This window comes from Oryctolagus cuniculus, chromosome 7 (assembly GCF_051225735.1).
Source record: "Oryctolagus cuniculus isolate XC-2025 breed Fujian yellow rabbit chromosome 7, ASM5122573v1, whole genome shotgun sequence".
NCBI classification, from domain to species: domain Eukaryota; kingdom Metazoa; phylum Chordata; class Mammalia; order Lagomorpha; family Leporidae; genus Oryctolagus; species Oryctolagus cuniculus.
In genome coordinates, this window is record NC_142873.1 from 105793866 (window position 1) to 105817861 (window position 23996).

At 44.6% G+C, this 23996-nt stretch overlaps 1 protein-coding gene across 8 annotated transcripts in view; it reads right to left on the bottom strand.

Annotated features, from left to right (window-relative positions):
• The window catches only part of IL12RB2 (interleukin 12 receptor subunit beta 2), a 95772-nt gene that overhangs the window by 11574 nt on the left and 60202 nt on the right, over window positions 1–23996 (bottom strand). For all 8 annotated transcript variants that reach the window (XM_089337243.1, XM_051856367.3, XM_070078290.2 and 5 more), the window contains 3 exons: window positions 10345–10545; window positions 6058–6156; window positions 5811–5969 (listed from right to left, as the gene is read on the bottom strand). In XM_089337243.1, coding sequence (XP_089193369.1) covers window positions 5811–5969; window positions 6058–6156; window positions 10345–10545 — 459 coding nt within the window. The remainder of the gene's footprint in view (window positions 1–5810; window positions 5970–6057; window positions 6157–10344; window positions 10546–23996) is intronic.

Here is a 23996-nt window from a genome sequence, read left to right on the forward strand (position 1 = left end):
AAGCAAATATGTATTAAAGGAAATGGCTGAATGTGGGCTTTTGTTCCTTTTTATTTTCTGGACGCTTCATGTACTTTGAAAGGGAAACACGTGTTGCTACTTTCCAGCAGCCCTAATTCCTCTGGACTCAGTGCTGTGTGAGGGCTTGGACTCTCACTCCTGGAGCACCCTCCTCCACAGTGTATCATGCAAGCTAGATGTTCTTTTCTGGGACAAAATCTTTTGGAATAATTTGTCATTTTGCTTTTGAAGATGACTTATCTGCAGTAACTCCTTTTATTTCCAAAAACTACAATGTTTCTGGTATTATCGGGTATATTTCAGAATTCTTGAGGAAGGAGTTAAATGTAAAAATGATTTTCAAGGTAATGGAGTGTTTAAGAAAGCTAAGTTTAGCAGTTAATGGAACAGACATGTACTTAAACTGTTATATTGTGGTTTTTGTACTTTTCATTTTGTAGGTTCTTTAGGTTCTGAGCTTACAGGGTTTGAAATGAAATGAGGAAGCCGGCGCCGTGGCTCAATAGGCTAATCCTCCACCTTGCGGCGCCGGCACACCGGGTTCTAGTCCCGGTCGGGGTGCCGGATTCTGTCCCGGTTGCCCCTCTTCCAGGCCAGCTCTCTGCTATGGCCAGGGAGTGCAGTGGAGGATGGCCCAGGTGCTTGGGCCCTGCACCCCATGGGAGACCAGGAAAAAAAGCACCTGGATCCTGGCTCCTGCCATCGGATCAGCGCGGTGCGCTGGCTGCAGTGGCGGCCATTGGAGGGTGATCCAACGGCAAAAGGAAGACCTTTCTCTCTCTGTCTCTCTCTCTCACTGTCCACTCTGCCTGTCCAAAAAAAAAAAAAAAAAAAAAAAAAAAAAAAAAAAGAAATGAAATGAGGGTCTGCTTTACTTTAACATAAAATTATTATTATTTTTATTTTCAGATTTGTTTTTATTTATTTGAAAGGCAGAGTTACAGAGAGAGAGAGGGAGAGAGGAAGAAAGACCCTCCATCTGCTGGCTCACTCCCCAGATGGCCGCAATGGCCAGGCCTGGGCCAGTCTGGAGCCAGGAGCCAATACCTTCATCTGGGTCTCCCATATGGGTGCAGGAGCCCAAGGACTGGGGCCATCCTCCACTGCTCTCCCTGGTACACTAGCAGGGAGCTAGATCGGAAGTGGAGCAGCTAACACTCGAATTGGTGCCCACATGGGATGTCGCAGACAGTGGCTTTACCCGCTGTGCTACAACGCCAGCCCCATGATGGAAAATTATTGAAAACAAGAGCAGTGGTACTCAGATTGTTTTATCTTTGGCAGCCTGGAGCCTAGATTTCCAGTTCCTTATGGTCTAAACCCCTGCAGTTTTCTTCTCTGCGGGGAAGATTTTGTTTTTTGAGCAATGCACTGTTTTTCTCCTCCAAGAAATTTGAGTGTCAGTTGCCTTTAGTAAACAGACAATCTTGTCCTCCAGGGCGTTAGAGTGACCTCTCAAAAGCTGGGAGGACTACTAAGTCAAGGACAGAGCTCCTGTAGAACTGGACTGCTTGCTCATTCAGAAGACTGGTCCCTGTGCTGATAGTCAAAACGAACACTAGGACTCAGCACTCTGTGTCTCAGTATCACATACTGGCCACCAAGCCCCAGGGCAAGTCAGATAGTGTCCACCTGCTGTTTTATTTCAGCAGTCACAAGTATTGATTGCCTGCCAGTGCTGATAGAGGTACTGACAACACAAAGCACAGAATCCAGCTCAAAGAGATCACCATCTACCAGGAAAGCAGATCCCTTAAAAGCTATCCCATCTCGCTTGCTATGGGCAGCTGGCAAGACAGAGCCCTGTGACATCACCTACATTCAACACAGAAGGCTGAAGCCCAAGCAGATAGCTTAACAACAGCGAGTATCAGAGGAATCTCTCTCTTTCACATCCTGTTGGGAAAAGTACCTTGTGGAAAATTCCCCATGCTAGCCTGGTGACATGGCCTCCCCGACTTAAGCTGTGTGACTGAGCTCAGAAGAGCCTTTCCCTCTTCCTACAGCAGGGGATTACAAAATTAATTTTAGAGAGAGCTTCTGCTCATCTTGCTGCATGTGCAGGAAAACATCAGCGAGCATCAGAGAGTCGACCATTTAACTGTGTGAGGGCATCCTTCGCTTTCGGAATGGGACGAGACGCGGTGACAGAAGGGAAGGGATTTGTATGGTTTGCTGGCCCAATAAGGTTTATTCACATACGTAGATTTGAGGAACAAAAATAGCAACTCTATGGGGGGAGCAGGGAGGATCATGATGGTGTCAGCAGTTTGGTTGGCAAAATAGGCAGAGTTGCATAACAGGAGAAAGAAGTCAAGAAGTCAAGCGGGAAATTCTGGTCCTACCTCCTCCAGGCTGCCGTCGTTGGCACACAGAGAGGAAGGCATTCAAACCTCAGTGTCTGAAACTTTAGACTCAGGGTGATTAAATGATAAAGGCACCCACTTAAGAAGTCATGGTAGTTGCCAATCATCAGAAAGGCTCTGGGTAGCAAGGTCCAGTAACCGGGCAAAATAGCTGCATTGTTATTGGAAATATGTTTTTATCCAATGATGTCCATTGGCTCAAACAAAAGGTTGGACAGCATCCACCCGTGTAGCAGTCAACAAATACTGTTTTTATTAAATACCAGTAAATGGGTCTGGCTATATTCCAGGTACAGGGCAGACACCTTGTGATGATTCGAGTCTATTGGTAAAGAACCAGGAAGTAACATGCATGTAACATAGGAAGTAACACAGCATGATGTAGCTAACCTCTAGTAGTGAAGCGTGCCTGCCTTTGGTCTATCAGTACACACAGCAGTATCAACATACTTCCAGAGCAGAAGTTGTGCACCAGACCACTCTGACCTCTGCACAGGTGCCAGTCATCTGAATGAGCAGGCATCCACTTCTGCCAAAGTGCTAAACTTGACCTCGCAGTCCCCCCAGCTTTTGGGAGGTCACTCCAAAATCCTGGAGGACAAGCCTGCCTATTTGCCTAAGGTAACTGACCCCCATGTTTCTTGGAGAAGAAAAACAACATCAGAGCACTAACTGAACTTTCTGAAATGCAGATGCCTGGGCCCACCTCACTTCTGCATCTCACCCCCCCTGCCCAGGCAGGGCCAAGTGTCCTTGGTTCTGTGCCCCTGCTACACTTCTGCCTGGGCCCTTTGTACAGCTGGCTGGTCAACTTTGCCAAAACACAAGTCAGAAAGGGCTCCTTCTTCCTCCCCCTCCGAACACCATCCTTATTTTGCTGTTATGACGCTTTCTTTCCTGGTGTCTCCCTCCCTCCTCCTCAACCTGTCACCTCCTAGATCTTTTGAGAAACTGCCTTTGTGGATTCACCACTGATTTTTGGTTGTCAGATGTAACAGGTGTTTGGCTGTGCTTGATTGTAGAAGTCGCATCACTTTTGTGTACTTTTTGTTTTTTTTTTTTCTTTATCTTCCTCAGTAGACTGTGAACTTTCTGAAGATGGAGAACAGGTGGTATTCACCAATAAATGGTTACCGAATTAAATGGAAATTTAATCTAAACTGGTATAAAATACTCCTCTTCTCTTTTAATTTGTTTGCAAATAGCCTTTCATGGGCTCCAGCATCATCAGAGTTGTGGCAACCTAAGGTAGGCATTTTCCGCAACATCTTCAAGAGCACCTCCCAGATCCAGCTGACCATGTCTGTCTGGTGGGAAGCAGACATTTCCGTTTAAACCCTGCCAAAATGAGAATTATTGTGGGGGCACATTTCACACGAATAATTCCAAATGGCACAAGAAGAGGCCAATTAAATCATTCACTATCTCTTGGAATTCACTTCAGAACCAACTTAGCCTGCCAGGCCCAGAGAGAAGAAGTTCTGTTGGTGGGCGTTCTGTTTAACCAGTGGTGGAGGGGCGGGCATTGTGGCGTAGCAGGTTAAGCAGCTGCTCGGGATGCCTGCATCTCGTATTAGAGTCCTGCCTACGCCAGCTTCCAATCTAGTTTCCTGGTAATGTCTGAGAAGGCAGCAGATGATGGTTCAAGAACTTGAGTCCCTGCCACCTACAGTGAGAGACTCAGAGAGAGTTCCTTGCTCCTGGATTCACACTGGGACGAAAAGCCTCGCTCTCATTCTCTGTCTCTCCCTCTCTCTGTGTCACTCACTCTGCCGTTCAAATAAATAAATAAATAAATCTATCTTTAAAAATCAGCAGTAGATTAGTGAAACAAATATTTGTAAATCCTTATGAGGGGGACCGGCATTGTGGTGTAGTGGGTGGAGCTGCCACCTGCAGTGCCAGCATCCCACATGGGCACCGGTTTGAGTCCCAGCTGCTCCACTTCCAATCCAGCTCTCTGCTGTGGCCTGGGAAAGCAGTGGAAGATAGCCCAAGTCCTTGGGCCCCTGCACTCACATGGGAGACCCAAAAGAAACTCCTGGCTCCTGGCTTCGGATCAGCGCAGCTCTGGCCGATGAGGCCAACTGGGGAGTGAACCAGCAGATGGAAAACCTCTCTCTCTCTCTCTCTGCCTCTCCTTCTGTCTCTGTATAACTCTGACTTTCAAATAAATAAATAACTCTTTAAGAAAAAAGTCATATGGGCTAAAATCAAATGACAAACAAGCGATAACTTAGAAAAAAAGCCTTATGAGGGACTACTATGGAGCTACAGCAAATCCATATGGACTGATGTGGTAAGACCTCCTGTCTGTATTATTGAGAGAGAAAAGCTAGGTATAGATCAGAATATAGAAAAAGACTCCAAATATATTCTGCCTTTATGATAATTGCTCCTGATGGAAAGCCAGCTGCTAACAAAATACAAAGCAGGTCAAGCCCAGGGGAAAAAAAAAAACAAACAACAAAAAAACTCTCATTAGATCAAAGATTAGACCATCAGATCTGGCAAGAGACTTGGAATGGCTGCATGAATGAGCGGTTCATAAAACCAGAGATAATGCTCCAGTCAGAGTTCATTTTAATTGCTTTAGCCTTATAGTTATAGAATAATTATGGGTCATAAAGATTTACTTTATACTGTGTTTTATCCATTTTAAGAAGAATATAAATGGTTATTGCCAATGTGGGGATTTAAAAAGTTCCCAAATGCATTCCTTGTGTATCTCAAGGGTCAACCTAGCTGGCATCTCAGTGCCTTTGTTGCTTTTTGAAATGCTGTCTGTCCATGTCTGTCAGCACCTGCAGAGCCTTCTCACTTCCCCTCATTTCTGTATTCTTAGCCATTTATTTGACATGTGACACACATTCAGTAATTTTGCATGTGTGTGGGTGTTCCAGCATCCTCTGTTTTTTTTTTTTTTTTTTTTTTTTTTTTTTGACAGGCAGAGTGGACAGTGAGAGAGAGAGACAGAGAGAAAGGTCTTCCTTTGCCGTTGGTTCACCCTCCAATGGCCGCCGCGGCCGGCGCGCTGCGGCCGGCGCACCGTGCTGATCCGAAAGCAGGAGCCAGGTGCTTTTCCTGGTCTCCCATGGGGTGCAGGGCCCACGCACCTGGGCCATCCTCCACTGCACTCCCTGGCCACAGCAGAGAGCTGGCCTGGAAGAGGGGCAACCGGGACAGAATCCGGCGCCCTGACCAGGACTAGAACCCGGTGTGCCAGCGCCGCAAGGCGGAGGATTAGCCTAGTGAGCCGCGGCGCCGGCAGCATCCTCTGTTTGACTTCAGTTTTAGAAATCTTTGTACTTACTTGTGGAGTCCTTATTAAGTACCAGGGACAGTGCTGGCACATGTGTATAGACAAGCATGTTTTCCCAACATCCAGAGAAGGTCCCCACTGCACGTGGTTGCCCCACATACCACAGAGCTGAGCCTGGGAATGGGAGTCCTGTTCCTTCCAGTATATCCTGTAATGGAGGATGCAGCCCACTTGCTCCTGGGCTGGAAAGTGGTCCCATGAAATCCAAACACTTCCCTTGTCTTCTGTAACGTCACTGATATGGGGTCCCCTCAGCGGAGCTGGAAAATAGGACACAGCAGGCTTCTGTCACCCTCCACATCCAAATCGCCAACCCAAAGCAATGTCTGGCAGGGGACCACAGCTCACCTTTGTGCTTGGAGTTTCCCAGGATGGAGCTGCATCCTCCTTGGCCTGCTGACAGCGCATGCACGTGGATTTCATAACACACGTAGGGTTTGATGTTCTCTGTAAGGACAAGGGCGTTCTTACAAGTGTGCCATCACTGGCGAGTCACTAGCGGGAGTCATTTTAATATGTGTAGACAAGCCAGACAAGCCGTTTCTGGCCTTTTCTTAGAGTGAAGATGGTTCAACTACAGGCTGGACTGAGAATAAAAGAACAAACTCCCAGCATCCTATTCACTAAATATTGACCCTGGAGAACCACTGCTCCCAACTTTCAAGTGTGAGATAAACCAGCAAACTGAGTTTCTTTCCATATAATTTCATATCAGCCAACAGGGTCATTCAAGTTTCAAGCAGTATTTAAATATATCTGCACAAACATTCACCTTGAGAAAAGAACTTGACTTTTACAAATAAGTTGTTGGCTGTTTACAACAAAGTGAGGCTGGAGTTTTGCATACATAGCACCTGGAAGGCTTTTCTGATTCTATGATGCTTATCGGGACCTGACTGGGCAGTACAGGGCCCACACATGCGGGTGTGACTGACCAGGGCACTCTCTGGTGCAATTTGACCCCTTCTCCCCTCCCCACCACTCCCCCATCATGTTCCAGTTAGATCTCAGTTGCTTCACAGCCTGGAAGATTTGGAAGGCACCCAGGAATGTTAATGCTCCTCTCTAGCTTTTAAAATGTGCTTTGCAATTTTCTGTCGGTCGTGAAGCTTCTTGGTAAGTTCCTCTTCCAAGGCCGAGCTCCTCACTTCCATGAGTATCAGATTTCTATTGCTTATGAAGCATAGGACCCTTTCATAGACACTGCCCTTGATGTATCTTTAAATCCAAATGACAATTTAAAGGGGAAAGAGAGTGAGTCCCTCCTTGGTAACTATATATCAGTTGGCCAAAGTAAGGATTCTGTCCAGTGTTGTTTGATGCCCTGCTAATAGGTAGCTCAGATTTCGGGCACTGACAGTTGATTAGCATTTCACATCTTTGTTTTTGAGGGAAGAAGAATTTTTACACCACAGAATATTTTACTTAAATGGTGTGTATCTCATATGAAAATCCATCATGCCTTAAATATTACAGAAAATAGGTAGCACATAAAGCCCTGTCATGTAACCAGTGCTGTGAGAAGAGACTAGAATGAGATCAAAACACACACCATGGGTGTGTTCCAATCCAAGTTCATGAACCCAGTGAAATGGAGAAAGGACACAGTGAACTTAGTTCTATAATCCAAAAATTCCTCATGGGTATCATCCAGACCCAGAAGCCCAAAGGGCAACACAGAACATGGAATCATGTTTCATTTGGGAGGGTCTGGTATGTGGCTTTCTGCTCCCAGGGTCTGTTTGTTCTGCCTCTAGTTATAGAAGTGGCCAATCCCAGCGCTATGTGAAAGCTGGGGAGTTCCAGGTAAACGCACTAGGCCAATGGTTCCATGCTTTTTGCTATGCAGAATGTAAGCTCAGGGCAGGAGGCCTTGGGAACTGCTGAATCGGAGACTGTAGACTTGGTCTTGTGAGTGGCTCACCCTCAGTGGACCTGGGAAGCCAACTGGCTCCGTAACCCAGCAAGCATCTCCATTTCAACCAAGAGTAGAGCCTCCCTAGCAAGCTTGCTCCCTAGTTCTGACCTTGAGGGCTCCTGTTTTACTGACTTTGCCTGCTCAGTATCCAAAAAGCCTTCAGTGGATGAAGCCCACAGTCTTAAGACAATCATCTCTTTTCTGCAGTCTGGCCCCAATTTCCGGGCTCATTTCCCACCACTCCCGTGCATACAAATCCACCCAGCACCGTTGGGCAAAGGCCCTGTCTCCGTGTTTATAAGCCTTCTCTCAGACGATTTTTCTGCACAAGGCTAATTTCACCTGTCAAGTGTGGGAGAAGGCAAACATTACATGATCAGTAATGAGGAGCAATTCTCGAGGCCATAAAGTGGGAGTGTGCAGATGAGGGGCACAGCTAGTCTAGGCATCAGGGGCGCTTCCTAGACACCATGACGTTATGTGTTTGTCAAGGGAGAGGCTCTGCACGGTCAAGCGTTTTCACGGAGACGGGCCAGGACTCGTGGTCTCCAGCTTGGGCCCCATAAACCTACAGTCCAGGAGTCAAGGTTAGATTCTGGCCCACTTCCAAACACCCAAAGCAGCCTGGCCAGGTGCTGGAGAGAGCTGGTGAGCTTCCAATGGCACTGAATGATCTTCCTGACCGGAGAGGGCCACTTTCAGTTCATTTTAATTATGAATGACTAAAGTTTCTAAGTATTTATTTACAGAATGTAACATTAACATTAACTATGGCTTCCCAAATGTTTTCAAGCAGGAGAGCAACTTTAATTAATAAAGTTATTTTTCTCGTTAGTATACTGACTTTATTCAAATGGATATATACTAAGTGTGGAAAAGATTCTCTCTTGTCAACTATTTCCTGGTTTTTGTATAGAATTACAGGAACTGTAAGGCACCATATATAGCACAAACTATCCCACAGGGGAGAGCTTGATAGAGTTTATAAATAAGTGTTTACAATTGCATGACAGTTGAAAGTTCAGTTCAGTGAATGCTTTCTTCCCACTGTTTTGCTTGATTTGATGGCCATTAAACAACCCTGAAAGAAAATTGAGTATCTGCAAAAACACACTGCTGTGAGAGATCCTTGATTGTCCTATTAGACAGCATCAGAGGTGGGAAGATTCTGTTTCAAAATTGAGCTGATTTCGGCCTTCTTGAAATTTCCAAGCCTGGGGGGCAGGTGTTTGGCCTACAGGTTAAGTGGCCAGTTAGGATGCCTGTACCCATATCAGAGTGCCTGGGTTCGAGTTCTAGCTCTGTTCCTAACTCCAGGGTGCCAGTGTGCACCCTGGGAAGCACTGGGTGATGGCTCCAGTACTTGGGTCCTTGCCACTCAAATGGGAGACCTGGATTGGGTTCTTAGCTCCTGGCTTTGGCCTGACCAAACCCAGGCCATTGTGGGCATTTGGGGAGTGAACCAGCAGATACGAACTAATTCTCTCCCTCTCTCTGTCTCAAATAACTAAATACAAATTTAAATGTACAAGCAGCGACCATTTTGTTCTCCAAAGCAGCACATGAAATCCAGCAACAACCATAAAGCCACCCCACCCCAACCTCCATCGACAGTTCTCTTCCACAGGCGAAATGGTGCCCAGAGGAAAAGTTCTAGACTCTCAATGACCCATGACCTGCCCCCAGATGCTCACAAGCTTATCCAGGCAGTGCTTCTTCAAGGGCAATGACGCAAGTGCAGTCTGCTAGAAGTCTGAGCAGCTATAGCAGAGGTGCTCACCTAAGGACCAGCATGGGCGTGCACAGCCTCTTAGACAGGTGTAATGACTGCCATGATGTAATGGCAGCATTACAGGATTTGGAGCTTGAAAATCTATTAAAGTCTTAGCTCTGTCACATTTAACAACAACAACAACAACAATAATAATAGCAATCATATTGTTGAGACCTTAAAATATGTCAGCCTGTGGTCAAAATATTTTCCTTTACATTGATTCAGTTAGTCCTCACAATAGCCCAGTGAGGCAGGTAATTTATGGTCCCACTTTACAGAAGAGGAAACTGAGGCACACAGAAGATAAATAATGTGCCCTGAATTACACGACATTAGTGAAAGAGCCAGGACTCAATCTCAGGTAGTCTGGCTGCAGAGCCAAAATGATTTTATTTTTTAACAACTATGCTGAATTTATGCTTAAAAATGACATGAACTAAATCCTGTCCAGTTGCTTTAGCATATTTTCAGATGCTTCTCTCACTTGTTTCTAAACAACATTGATGGATTAGGACCCTGAGGATAAGAGACGCCAGTTATCATCCAGATAACTCTGCATTTATTATCACACAAACAATAGGCGGACCTGCTTCCCTCATCTGTACAATGGACACTCTGACTCTTACCGCATGTGACAGTTCTGAGAGTTAAATGAATTCCTCCCATTGACAGTGCCTGGCAACACTGAGCAGCTACCTGAGTTCTCAGCCAAACTTGTGCGGTTCAATTATTCATCGTATTTGGCACTGTGATGGTATGTGTATTTTCCACAAACACTTGCCTTTGCGGTCACCTCACTGTTGCTCTTTGGATGCAGTGGGTACTCTGAGGTGCTCCTCACTGTCCCCCTTATCATGCAGTCACTGTAACTGGAGGCAAAGTTCTGGGTTTCAGCCTTCAGTTCCCCAAGCAAACGTGAACTGAGAATCCCTCCGGACGGTACCTGACAGCACAGCAGACACACTGTGCAGCGGGAGCCGCAGCCAGTTCGGACGGGGCCGCGCGTCGCCCTCCAGAAGCAGCTGCCTCCATTCCACCACATACTCCCGAACGGCAGAGCCAGCTTTCTCCGGAGGCTGCCAACTCACCAGGATGCTGTCTGTGCCCTCTGGGTTGGCAGAGACCTGGCGAGGAGCCAGCAATGCTTAATTGGGGAAAAGAAGAGGAAAACTCTGAGTGGATGAATTTCCATAAAAGTAACAGCTCTCACCAGCCAAGTTTTAGGAAGGAACAATTTCTTATTAAGGACTTCAGGGTCACAGATTTAAGTCCATTCTCCTTACTCCGCAGAGAACAAGCATCATCAACTGTCCAAGACCACATGTAAGGCTGTCATCCTTCCTTCCTCTTTGCATGCCTGTGTCTCCACAGGTGCCTACCCCAGTGAATGGCAAGTCTACCTTTTCCACCCTCCATGCATTGATTTAGGTAAACACGTGTCACTGAAAATTAGTGTTGCATTGTGCTGGTGTGCTGTATTTTCATGAAACCTAGTGGGAAACGAAACTAATGATTCTTCTACTCTTGTTTCCCACTCGGTATCATGTTTCTGGGATATACGCAACCTCCTGCTCTGTCAGTTGGGCTCATTCCTTCAGACTTCTGTCTAAACCCTTGCCTTGTCCACTCTCCTGGTAATGAGAATGCAGTGACCATGACCCTCTGTACTTCCCCCTCTGTGCTTGTACAGGAGCATTCCTGGATATGTGTGTATAGAACTGCTTTATTATTGTGTAAATTCACATTTTATTCCACCAAATACTACAAGATTGAGCTCTAAAATAGCCTACGGATACGCTAAGCACAACAAAAAAAGCATGAAGGTTTTCATTTCTTCACCAACACTTGGAATTTTTTGAGTTTCCAATTTTTGTCAATCTGATAGTGTAAAATGGTATTTAATTTTGGTCCAACTTTTCTGATTTCCTATGAGGGTGAGTTTCTCTTCATTTATTACTGGCTCTGTGACTTTCCCTGTCTGTGACCTGCCTATTCATATGCTTTAGACATTTTTTTCTATTTCTTGTCTTCTCCCTGATTTGTGGAAATAGCTTTTATAGTCTAGAGATTGATCACTTGCCAACTCCAGCACTCTCTCACTTCAGGCTGTCAACTTGCTGATAAATTTATGATGTGTTTCCCACACAGACATAGCCACTTGGATGTTGGTAAAGTTAACCATGTTTTGTGCATTTTGAGTCTTGTTTATGAAATTTTTCCATCTTGGGGTCAAGAAGATACTCAAGCTACATTTTCTCCTTTTGGCTTCTCGTTTTACCTTGCACAACAGCTGCATCAGTGCCCTTCTCCTAATCTCTGAATTAATTCTTTGTTTCTTTTTTTATCCAGTTCAAGGATTTTTTTTTAAAAGGGAATAACTCTATTATTATTTTTTTCCACTCAATGAGTCAATTTTTCCAAAGGTCATGCCATCTGACGCCTCACCTCTGTCGCACATGGAATTCTATGCAAGCCTGGATCTGTGTCAGGGCAGGCATCTTCACCTGTCACACTCCTGGGCTTTGTAATGTCTGACGATTTGGTCCATGAGGTTCCCTCTCCATTTTGTTCTTCTTTTCAAAATGGTCTGAGATATTCATGAAACTTTATCCTTTCATATAGCGTTTAGAATCAGTTTGTCAGATTTCCCCAAATTCCAGCTGCTGTTTTTATTGGAATTAAATAATTTATAGTTTTATTTGGGGAAAATTGATACTGTTACAATGGTAAGTTGTCCCACTCATCACTATGCTGCTTCACGGAAATTTTTCAGCTCTCCTTTTATTATCTTTTCATAGCGTGTTAAAAATTCTCCTTAAAGCTTTCCTGTGCTCCTCATGACATTAATTCCTAGACATTTAACACTTCCAGTTTGTTATTTAAATGGCATCTTATTTTCCACTCCTTTTTCTACTGTTAATCTGTGTGTATTACTCATATTTGTGGCAAACCTGCTATACTCTCTGATTAGCTCCGATAATTTGTCTACTGGCCTTACTGAATGTTGTATGTACATACTTTATGTTTCTATGTTGCATACTTTAAATTCTTCTTCCATTTTTTTAAAGAGTTATTTATTTATTTATTTGAAAGTTAGAGTTACAGTGAGAGAGGGAGAGACAGAGAGAGATCCTCCAGCTGCTGATTCACCCCCCAAATGACCACAACAGCTAGGAGTAGGGCAGGTGGAAGCCAGGAGCCAGGAACTTCATCCAGGTCTCCCACATGGGTGCAGGGGACTAAGCACTTGGACCATCTTCCACTGCTTTCCCAGGCACATTAGTAGGGAGCTCGATCAGAAGTAGAGCAGTTGGGTCTTGAACTGGTGCCCTTATGGGATGCCGGCACTGCAGATGGTGGCTTAGCCTGCTGTGCCACAACACTGGCCCCTTCTTCCAATCTTTCAAAAAATTTTATTATTTATTTATTTATTTATTTGACAGGCAGAGTGGACAGTGAGAGAGAGAGACAGAGAGAAAGGTCTTCCTTTGCCGTTGGTTCACCCTCCAATGGTCAATGGCCGCTGCGGCTGGCACACTGCGGCCGGCGCACCGCGTTGATCTGAAGGCAGGAGCCAGGTGCTTCTCCTAGTCTCCCATGGGGTGCAGGGCCCAAGCACTTGGGCCATCCTCCACTGCACTCCCTGGCCACAGCAGAGAGCTGGCCTGGAAGAGGGGCAACCGGGACAGAATCCGGCGCCCCGACCGGGACTAGAATCCGGTGTGCTGGCGATTAGCCTATGAGCTGCGGCGCCGGCCTCAAAAAATTTTTAAAACTTTATTTGAGAGGCAGAGACACAGACACACATACAGAGAGCTCCCATCTATTGGTTGAGAGCTCAGAACTCAATCCAGGTCTCCTATGTGGGTGGAAGAGATATGACCACTTGAACAATCACTTGTGGCCTACTAGGGTATACATTAGCAGGAAACTGGAATCCAGAGCAGAGCCAGGGCTCAAACACAGGCACTCTGATTTGGGTTGTGGGAGTCACTGCATTGTCTCAACAGCTACATCAAATGGCCACCTCCCCAGTCTTTGATTTAATTTTTTAATTTCCTTTTTGTGTTCTTATCAGCCCATACCTCTTTATTAGGATGATGTTGGGTTGGGTGTTGTGGCGCAGCAGGTTAAGTCTCTGCTTGGGATGGCTGCTTCCCATATTGGGGTGCTTATTTTCATCCCAGGTCCTCCGCTTCTGATCCAGCTCCTTGTTAATGCAAAGGTAGCAGATGATGGCTCAACAGCTGTCACCTGCGTGGGAGACCAGGCTGGAGTTTGGGCTCCCGGCTTCAGCCTGACAGCAGACATGGATGTTTGAGTTCTTGTCTCCTGGTTTCAGCCTGGCCCAGCTTGGCTGTTGTTGTTGTGGCCATTTGGGGAGTGAATCGGTGGATAGAGGATTTCTCTCTCTCTCTCTCTCTCTCTCTCTATTACTCTGTCTCTCCCTTTCTCTCTGTCACCCTGCCTTTCAAATAAGCCAAATAAGTCTTTTTTTTTAGCAACAAAAAATACCCTTAACGTCCACACAAAATAAATGGACACGGTGTTTACAGCAGTTTTATTCATAGTTGCCCAAACCTGGAAAAAGCCAAGCCATGTATCATTCAGCAGGTGCAGTCACGCACATAATAACAGTTTGGTAAAGGAGCAGACTCACAAGATCTGTATCACCTAGTGACACTGCAATTGTCATAGTTTGCATGAATACACTCTATGATGTCAGCACAGTGATGAAATTGCCTAATGGTGCAGCTCTCAGAACATATCCCTGTCATTAAGTAAAACACGACTGTAAAGTACTTCTAGACAATTAAATATTATTCAGCAGTAAAGATAAATGAGCTCTTAAGACTTGAAAAGATACAGAGGAACCCTAAACGCATATTACTAAGTGAAAGAAGCCAACCAGAAAAGGCTCCCGACTGTATGATTATAACTACATGACACTCTGCAAGGGCAGAACTGTGAAGACAGCAAAGTGTCAATGGTTGCTTAGGGATGGGAAAGGGTCGAACACAGAGGGATTTTAGGCAATGAAAGACCTCTGTACGATTCCATAATGGTGGGGATGTGTCATTACACAGGGGTGGGAAATCTCTGTACCTGATCCTAACTTCTGCTGGTAGCCTGAAACTGATGATGAAAAGTAAAGTTTATTTCTAAAAAATTATAAGTCCCTTTCCACTGCCCACAAAAGTATAGAATGATTTCAACAATACAATAGGTTGGGGGCTGGCACTGTGGCATAGGGGGTTAAGCCGCTGTCTGCAGTGCCTGCATCCCATATGGGTGAGGGTTCGAGACTCGGCTGCTCTACTCCCAATCCCGCTCTCTGCTATGGCCTGGGAAAACAGTAGAAGATGACCCAAGTCCTTGCGCTCCTGCACCCATGTGGGAGACCCGGAAGAAGCTCCTGGCTCCTGGCTTCAGATTTGCACAGCTCAGGCCATTGCAGCCAACTGGGGAGTGAACCAGCAGATGGAAGACCTCCCTCTCTCTCTCTGCCTCTCTGTGTAACTCTGTCAAATAAATAAATAAATAAATCTTAGAAAGAGAAGACAAAAGGTCAATATAAGAAAAATGTATCTATGTCATTCATCCCGTTAATACCAAACTAGAAAAAGAACGATATGCTGTTGCCCGATATAGAAAGATATGTTAAAAACTCTTTAGTGATGGGGTCGGTGTTGTGGCATAGTGGGTTAAGCCATCATCCGTAGTGCCGGCATTCCATATGGGTATTGGTTCAAGTCCCAGCTGCTCCACTTCCAATCCAGCTCCCTGCTAGTATGCCTGGGAAAGCATTGATTGATGATCCAAGTACTTGGGTCCCTGGACCCAGATGGGAGACTTGGAAGAAGCTCCTTGGGTCCTGACTTTGGACAGGCTCAGCTCCTGCCATTGTGACCATTTGGGGAGTGACCCAACGGATGGAAGATCGCTCTGTCTTTGTCTTTCCTTCTCTTTCTCTCTCTCTGTAACTCTGCCTTTCAAATAAAAAAATTTTAAAGTGTTCCTTCTATATTTTGGCTAACAGTCTTTTATCAAATGTCTTTTGTAAACATTTTTGTCTGTGGTTTGTCTTCTCATTCTCTTAACAACATCTTTCTTTTTCTTTCTTTCTTTCTTTTGAATGTATATTCATTTTTAAAAGATTTATTTATTTACTTGAAAGTCAGAGTTACACAGAGAAGGAGAGGCAGAGAGAGAGAGAGAGAGAGAGAGAGAGAGAGAGGTCTTCCATCCACAGATTCACTCCCCAGAAGGCCGCAGCGGCTGGAGCAGCACAGATCTGAAGCCAGGAGCCAGGAGCTTCTTCTGGGTCTCCCATGCGGGTTCAAGGGCCCAAGAACTTGGGCCATCTTCTACTGCATTCTCAGGCCGTAGCAGAAAGCTAGATCGGAAGAGGAGCAGCCGGGACTAGAACTGGTGGCCATATGGTATGCCGGCACTACAGGCGGTGGCTTTACCTGCTATGCCACAGCGCCAGCCCCCAGCATCTTTCTTTCACAAGCACAAGTTTTAAGTTTTAATCAAATTTGGTTTACCAGTTCTTTGTTTCATCGAGTGTACCTTTGGTGCTGAATTTAAAAGTCATCATCATACCTGAGGTCATCTACATTTTCTCTAATGTTACCTTACAGAAGTTTTATAGCTTACCATTTTACAGTTTGGTCTATGATGCACTTTATGGTTATTTTTGTGAAGAGTTAAGGTACAAATCTAGGTTCATTTTTTCCCATATGGATGTCCAGCTGTTCCATTTGTTGAAAAGATTGTCTTTGTTCTACCACACTGCCTTTGCTCCTTTATCAAAGATTGGGTGAATATATTTCTATGTTTCTATTTCTGGGTTCTCTATTGTATTCCATTGATCTATTCTTTTGCTAGTATGACACAGTGCTGACTATAGTAAGTCTTTATTTTCTTTTTTTTATTTAGTAAATATAAATTTCCAAAGTACAGTTTATGGATTACAATGCCCCCCCCACATAATTTCCCTCCCACTTGCACCCCTCCCATCTCCTGCTCCCTCTCCCATTCCATTCACATCAAGATTCATTTTCAATTATCTTTATATACAGAAGATCAATTCAGTATATATTAAGTAAAGATTTCATCAGTTTGCACCCACACAGAAACACAAAGTGTAAAATACTGTTTCAGTACTAGTTATAGCATTACTTCACATTGGACAACGCATTAAGGACAGATCCCACATGAGAAGTAAGTACACAGTGACTCCTGTTGTTGACTCACCAATTTGACACTCTTGTTTATGGCGTCAGTAATCTCCCTAGGCTCTAGTCATGAGTTGCCAAGGCTATGGAAGCCTTTTGAGTTCGCCGACTTCCATCTTATTCCAACAGTGTCATATAGTAAGTCTTAAAATTGGGTAGTGTCAGTCTTCCAACTTTAAAGTTTTCTCCTTCAATATTGGTTTGGCAATTCCACCTTTTTACTTCTTTATGTAAACTTTAGGGTCACATTGTCAGTATATACAAAATACTTGTAAATTGCTGGGATTTTGGCTGGAGCTGTGCTAGTATCCTGACAATATTGAGACTTTCTTTTTTTTTTTTTAATTTTTTTTTTATTTTTTTTATTTTTTGACAGACAGAGTGGACAGTGAGAGAGAGAGACAGAGAGAGAAAGGTCTTCCTTTGCCGTTGGTTCACCCTCCAATGGCCGCCGCTGCAGCCGGCGCACCACACTGATCCGATGGCAGGAGCCAGGATCCAGGTGCTTTTCCTGGTCTCCCATGGGGTGCAGGGCCCAAGCACCTGGGCCATCCTCCACTGCACTCCCTGGCCATAGCAGAGAGCTGGCCTGGAAGAGGGGCAACCGGGACAGAATCCGGCGCCCCAACCGGGACTAGAACCCGGTGTGCCGGCGCCGCAAGGTGGAGGATTAGCCTATTGAGCCACGGCGCCGGCCTTATTGAGACTTTCTATCACAAACTTGAACTGTCTCTTATTTAGTGCTTTGGTTTCTCTCATCAGAGTTTTGTAGTTTTCTTTTTTTTTTTAAATTTTTTTATTTGACAGCTAGAGTTATAGACAGAGAAAGAGATAGAGAGACAGAGACGGAGACAGAGACAGAGAGAAAGGTCTTCCTTCCGTTGGTTCACTCCCCAAATGGCTGCAACGGCCAGCACTATGCCGATCCGAAGCCAGGAGCCAGGTACTTCCTCCTGGTCTCCCATGCGGGTGCAGGGCCCAAGCACTTGGGCCATCCTCCACTGCCCTCCCGGGCCACAGCAGAGAGCTGGACTGGAAGAGGGGCAACCAGGACTAGAACCGGCGCCCATATGGGATGCCGGCGCTGCAGGCAAAGGATTAACCAAGTGAGCCACTGTTGCTCCCCCTCTTCATGGAGGAACGACACAGGACCCTGCGCTGTTCTTTCGTCTGCTCGGCCCTCCCCGGGTTTGCTGCTGGTTCTTCCCGGGTTGGCTACCGACCCTTCCACCTCCGTGGAAGGGCGGTTCCCCCTGCCACTTTCCCCACTTCCGCGGGGGAGCGGCACACCGCTGGCCAGCTCTCTCGGGGGCTGCTCAGATGTTCCTCAGGTGTTCTTGGTGCATGTTGTCTCTCCTCCTTTATAGTCCTCTTCCACCAATCCCAACTCTGCTACCCACACGCCGAGCATGCTACTCTCCTCCAATCAGGAGCAAGATCAGCTCCTGCAGCTCAGTCAATCAAATTGGCGAGAGGCAGCTGTGTAGAAGCTGTTTACTCCTCTCCCAGCGCCATATTGTGGGAGAGCAGATGCATAGAATAAGTCTTAATTCGAGTAACTTAGTCTAGTCCGAGTTGCTCCCCACAAGCCACGGTGCCAGCCCCTATAGTTTTCTTTATTTCTTTTTTTAAGATTTATTTATTTATTTGAACATCAGAGTTAAAGAGAGAGAAAGAAGGAGAGACAGAGAAAGAGAGATCTTTCATTTACTGGTTTATTCCCCAAATGGCCACAATGTCTAGAGCTGGGCCAGGCCAAAGCCAGGAACCTAGAATTCCATCCAAGTCTCCCACATAGGTGGCAGAGGCACAAGCATTTAGGCAATCTTCCATTGCTTTCTCTGGTGCATTAACAGGAATTTGGATGGGAAGTGGAGCAGCTAGGACTTGATATAGCATTCATATGAGATGCTGGCATCACAGGTGGTGGCTCAACCTTGCTGCGCCACAGGACTGGCCCACATTTTAAATTTTTTAATGTTGAATCAGCCTTGCATACCTAGGACAACTCCCACTTGGTCATGATATATCATTTTTTATATATTGTTAAATTTGATTGCTAATATTCTTTTGAAGATTTTCATATCTATGTTCATAACAGATATTAACCAGTACTTTTCTTAACAATATTTTTTTCTGGCTTTGGTATTTGTCCCTGATAGAATGAATCAGGAAGCATTCCCTATTTTTTGGAACACATGTTAAAAAATTAGTATAATTTTTTCATTAAATGATTGGTAGCATTCATCAATTAACCCATCTGATTCTTTGTACTTTGGAAGATTATTAATTACTAATTCAACTTATTTAGAAGTTACAGGCCTATACAATGGAACATCTACAGTCTCAATAAGCTAGTTTTTTTCTTATTCTTCACTAACAAGTTCAGCTACAATATGTAATGTTTTAAATTGTTATCAACACCATATTAAAATGATTAGAAGTATCTAAAATAATATTAGTGGGTGAAATATTCAGCAAAAAATGACACTAGGAGTATTTTTGAGACTATTATTTTTCTAACTAGAAAAACTATGGGATTCATAATGAACACAGATATAAGATACTTTAACCCTGCTGTTTTACAACATCAATAAGAGTAAATGCATGGCCGGTGCCGCAGCTCAATAGGCTAATCCTCCGCCTTGCGGCGCCGGCACACTGGGTTCTAGTCCCGGTCGGGGCACCGGATTCTGTCCCGGTTGCCCCTCTTCCAGGCCAGCTTTCTGCTGTGGCCTGGGAGTGCAGTGGAGGATGGCCCAGGTGCCTGGGCCCTGCACCCGCATGGGAGACCAGGAAAAGCACCTGGCTCCTGCCTTCGGATCACCGCAGTGCGCCGGCCGCAGTGGCCATTGGAGGGTGAACCAATGGCAAAGGAAGACCTTTCTCTCTGTCTCTCTCTCTCTCACTGTCCACTCTGCCTGTCAAAAAAAAATTAAAAAAAAAAAGAAAAACATTAAAAAAAAAGAGTAAATGCATGAAGCACAGAAAAGAAGAGAAGTTCAGGAGGAAAATCTAGTAAACACTTGAATTTTAGATATCTCAAACACAGAAGGGCTTATAAGTACTATCATTATTTTCATCCTTTAAGTAGTTCAAGTCTTTATTTCATTTCTAATTTTATTGAAGAATAAAAACCTAATTCATTACAAAATGTATCTTCTCAATTTCAGTTTTCAAGTATTTAAGTAATGCCAACCCAAATATTTTCTTTCATGGCAACAACACACTTATAAACTGAGCTTCAAAGACAGGGAAAAATCCATTTAAAATAACTGATACACTCTTCTGCCCAAAGACATAAAAACTAAGACTTAACACTGTAATCACACAATTGGTATGTAATAAGGGAAAGGAAAAAAAAAATAAAAAGATGGTCCAATATAATCAATGTCTTCTTTTTAAAAAGATTCAAAAACAGATTGTGTTAATATGTGGCTGGATTCCCAGTAACAGGATATTCTGAAATCTAAGAAACTACAGAAGAAAAACCAGAGTAAGTTCAATTTCCCTGCTGTTTTTCCACAAATGTTCCTATTGTTTACTTTGGATTTCCTTTGTACTTTTACTGGGAGATTTTCTGCCTTCACCTTCTTTCACAGTGACCATGTTTCTTGTTTAGCACACCATTAAGCATCTTTCATAAGGATGGACGAGTGGTGACAAATTCTTTCAATTTCTGTTTGTTATGGAATGTTTTTATTTCACCTTCATTCATAAATGAGAGCTTTGCAGGGTACAGTATTCTGGGTTGATAGTTTTTCTCTTTTAAGACTTGGAATATATCTTACCATTTTCTCCTAGCCTGAGGGTTTCTGATGAGAAGTCAGCTAGGAGTCTAATTAGAAATCCTCTGAGGGCCCCCGCGCCGTGGCTCACTTGGCTAATCCTCCACCTGCGGTGCCGGCACCCCATGTGGGCTCCGGGTTCTAGTCCTGGTTGAGCCTCTTCCAGTCCAGCTCTCTGCTGTGGCCCAGGAGGGCAGTGGAGGATGGCCCAAGTGCTTGGGCCCTTGCACCCGCATGGGAGACCAGGAGGAAGCACCTGGCTCCTGGCTTCGGATCAGTGCGGTGCGCCGGCCGTAGCAGCCATTTGGGGAGTGAACCAACGGAAGGAAGACCTTTCTGTCTCTCTCTCTCTCTCTCTCTCTGTAACTCTACCTGTCAAATAAATAAATAAATAAATAATCTTTAAAAAAAAAAGAAATCCTCTGAAACTAATGTGGAGTTTCTCTCACGTGCATTTTAGAATCTTTATGTTTTATTGTGGAGAGTTTGACTACAATGTGTCATGGTGAGGCTCTTTTCTGGTCATGTCTATTAGGTGTTCTATATGCTTTCTGTATTTGGATGTTTCTTTTTTTCTCCAAATTAGGGAAGTTTTCTGTAATTATTTCATTAAAAAGTCCTTCTAATCCATTCTCTCTTTCCACACCTTTGGGAACTCCTAAGACACAAATGTTGGGTTGTTGAATAGTATCCCATAAATCTCCAACTTTGTTTTTTAGTTTTCTAATTTCTTCTTCTTTTTTGGTCTGACTGTAAAATTTCCAGAGATTTGGCTTCTAACTTGGATATTCTTTCTCCAGCTTCACAGAGTTTGTTGTTAAGGCTTTTCATCACATTTTTTATTTGATCTATTGAATTCTTCATTTCCAATATTTCACTTTGGCTTCTCTTTAAAATCCCAATTTCATGGGAAAAATGTTCATTCATGTCATGTATGGATTTCTTTAATTTGTGGATATGCTTCCGATTATTTATAATAATCCTATGATCAATTTTTTGAATTCTGTTTCCAGCATTTCTTTAATTTCTTCATTTTTACATTCTAGTATTGAAGCGGTATCGTGTTTCTTTGGAGGCGTCATGTTGTCTTCCTTATTATTGTTTCTTGAGTTGCTGTGTTTATTTTTGGACATTTGTGGAGATGCTTGTTGGTGTTTTTTTTTCCCCCGTGATGGGTTTTATCTTTGGATGATACGTCTGTGGATTAGTGGAGCGTCTGCTCTTTCAGTGAATACTCTGAGGCATGTGCTGAGTGTGGCCAGGGAGCTCTGGTCAGTGCTCCAAAGTGACACCCAAATTGGGCATGGTAGATATTTCTTCTTCTTCTTCTCCTTTTTTTTTTTTTTTAATCATAGGAAAGGATTAATCTGCTCTGTTGGAGTAGTCTCATGCTCACCTCCTCTCCTCCAAGGAGAACAACGCCTGGTTGCTAGCCCCAGTGGGTATATATTCATTCGCACTGCCACAAGAACCACATACAGGATCTGTGCAGCCCTCAGTGTGAGCAACGGATCTGGCAGCAATGACCCTCACCAGGGAATCAGGGAGCCCGTGCATGTGGAACCACCTACCCAAAGACCCAGCCACACCTTGCATCCTCACACCTAGCCACAGTGTTTTCACAGTCCCAGCACACAAGGCTCCCACAGTCAGGAGCACCCAGACCCCTGTCAGTGCTCCCAGCCAGACTCAGGCATCTCCACTCAGCTGGTTGCTGGGCACGCAGACATGAGCTAGTGCAGATGTTACATGTGTCCAAAATGGTGTGCACCTCTCTCAGCCAGTTACAGGACACCGGTGCCGGGTGGTTGGGGAGAGAGAAACATGTCCCCCCTTTTTTTCCTCTGGGTTCGCAGGTACACTCTCCCTCACAGGGCTCCAAGCTGTACTCACGTCAGGCTCTTCCTGCAGCTTTATTGCCAGTGGCTTGGGCTGCCGCAGTCTGGTCTCATCTCACTCTCCAAAGCTGGTGCTGAGGCTCTTGGCTGCTGGGGTACTGAGTTGTGCACGCCCATGCCCTCCATGTAGATCCACAGTGTCCTTCTAATGTGCGTGGAGCTTCCTCTGCCATGTTCTCCCTAATTCTTCCCTGAGATTGGACTCTACATTTTTTTTTTAAACTATCATCCCATAGACTAGAGCAGTAAGCTCCCTCCCTATTCTGCCATCTTGGTGTCTCCTAGCTGTCAGCTATATATCTTTAATGATTTTATGTCTGCAGAATCTGTCCATTTCTGATAGACAAATGTGGAAATCTACAACTACCAAAGGAGATTCATTTATTTCTCCTTTTTTTGTTGCACCAATTTTTGTCTCATATAGTTTGATGCTCTGCTATTAGGCCCCTATACATTAAGGATTGCTAAAATCTTCACGGAGAATTGACTCTTATTTCTCTTTCACTTTTTAAGAAAGATTTATTTATTTAAAAGGCAGAATTACAAAGAGAGAGAAGCAGAGACAGAGACAGAGCTTTCATCCACTGATAGCAACAGCCAGGGTTGGACCGACATGAAGCCAGGATCCTGGAACCCCATCTGAGTCTCCCGTGTCAGTGACAGAGACCCAATTATTTATTCCTTCATCTGCTGCCTTCCAGTGTGAACATTAACCCAAAGCTGGACAGGAAGCTGGAGATGACACTCCAGCCCAAGCACTCCCAAATGGATGTAGGCACCCACACAGCAGCATAAGCATTATGCCAAATCCCGTCCCTGTACGTCACACCTGTGTAGTGGTGATGTAGTTTTTGTGCGCTCTGTTCTGGTTTTTCAGTCTTTGTTTTCTTCACTTTTCAGTTTTGGAGGTTGTCACTGACATATCTTGAAGCCAGAGATTCCTTCTTCAGCCGCGTGCAGTTTACTGAGTCTATCAAAGACGTTCTTCATTTCTGCTAGTGTTTTTGATCTCTATAATTTCTTTTTGATTCTTTCTTAGAATTTCCATCTCTGGGATTATACTGTCCATCTGTTCTTGCATCGTTTCTATTTTATCCCTTAAAGCTCTTAGCATATTAATCACAGTTGTTTTAAACTCTTAGTCTAATAATTCCCACATCCCTGCTGTATCTGAGTCTTGGGCTGATGCTTTCTCTGTCTCAAAAAACTCTCTCTCTCTCTGGGGTGTGTGTGTGTGCATGTGTGTGTGTATCTTGTACTATGCCTTGTAATTTTTGGTAAAAGGTGGCTATGGTGCACTGAGTAAAAGGAACTGCAGTAAATGGGCTTTTAGTAATTCGATGGAAGGTGTGGGGGAGGGGAGGCATTCTGCAGGTCTATGACTAGGTCTTAGTCTTTCAGTGAACCTGTGTCCCTGGACTGTGCCCTTCACAAGTGCTTCTCAGTCCTCCCCTCTGTGAGGGCCACAGTGAGCTGGCTTGAAACACCAGTGGGTGCTGGAGTTGAGTTTTTCCTTTTCCTCTCTAAGGAAGGTTAGAGCAGGCTGCGGCCGGGAGTCTCTCTCTCCATTAGGTTAGTTAGACAATGATACAACTCCAGTACTTCAGGCCCTGGTACATTAGGTTCCCTTGAGGGCAGGCCTGCTTAAGAAAACTGTGCTGTGAT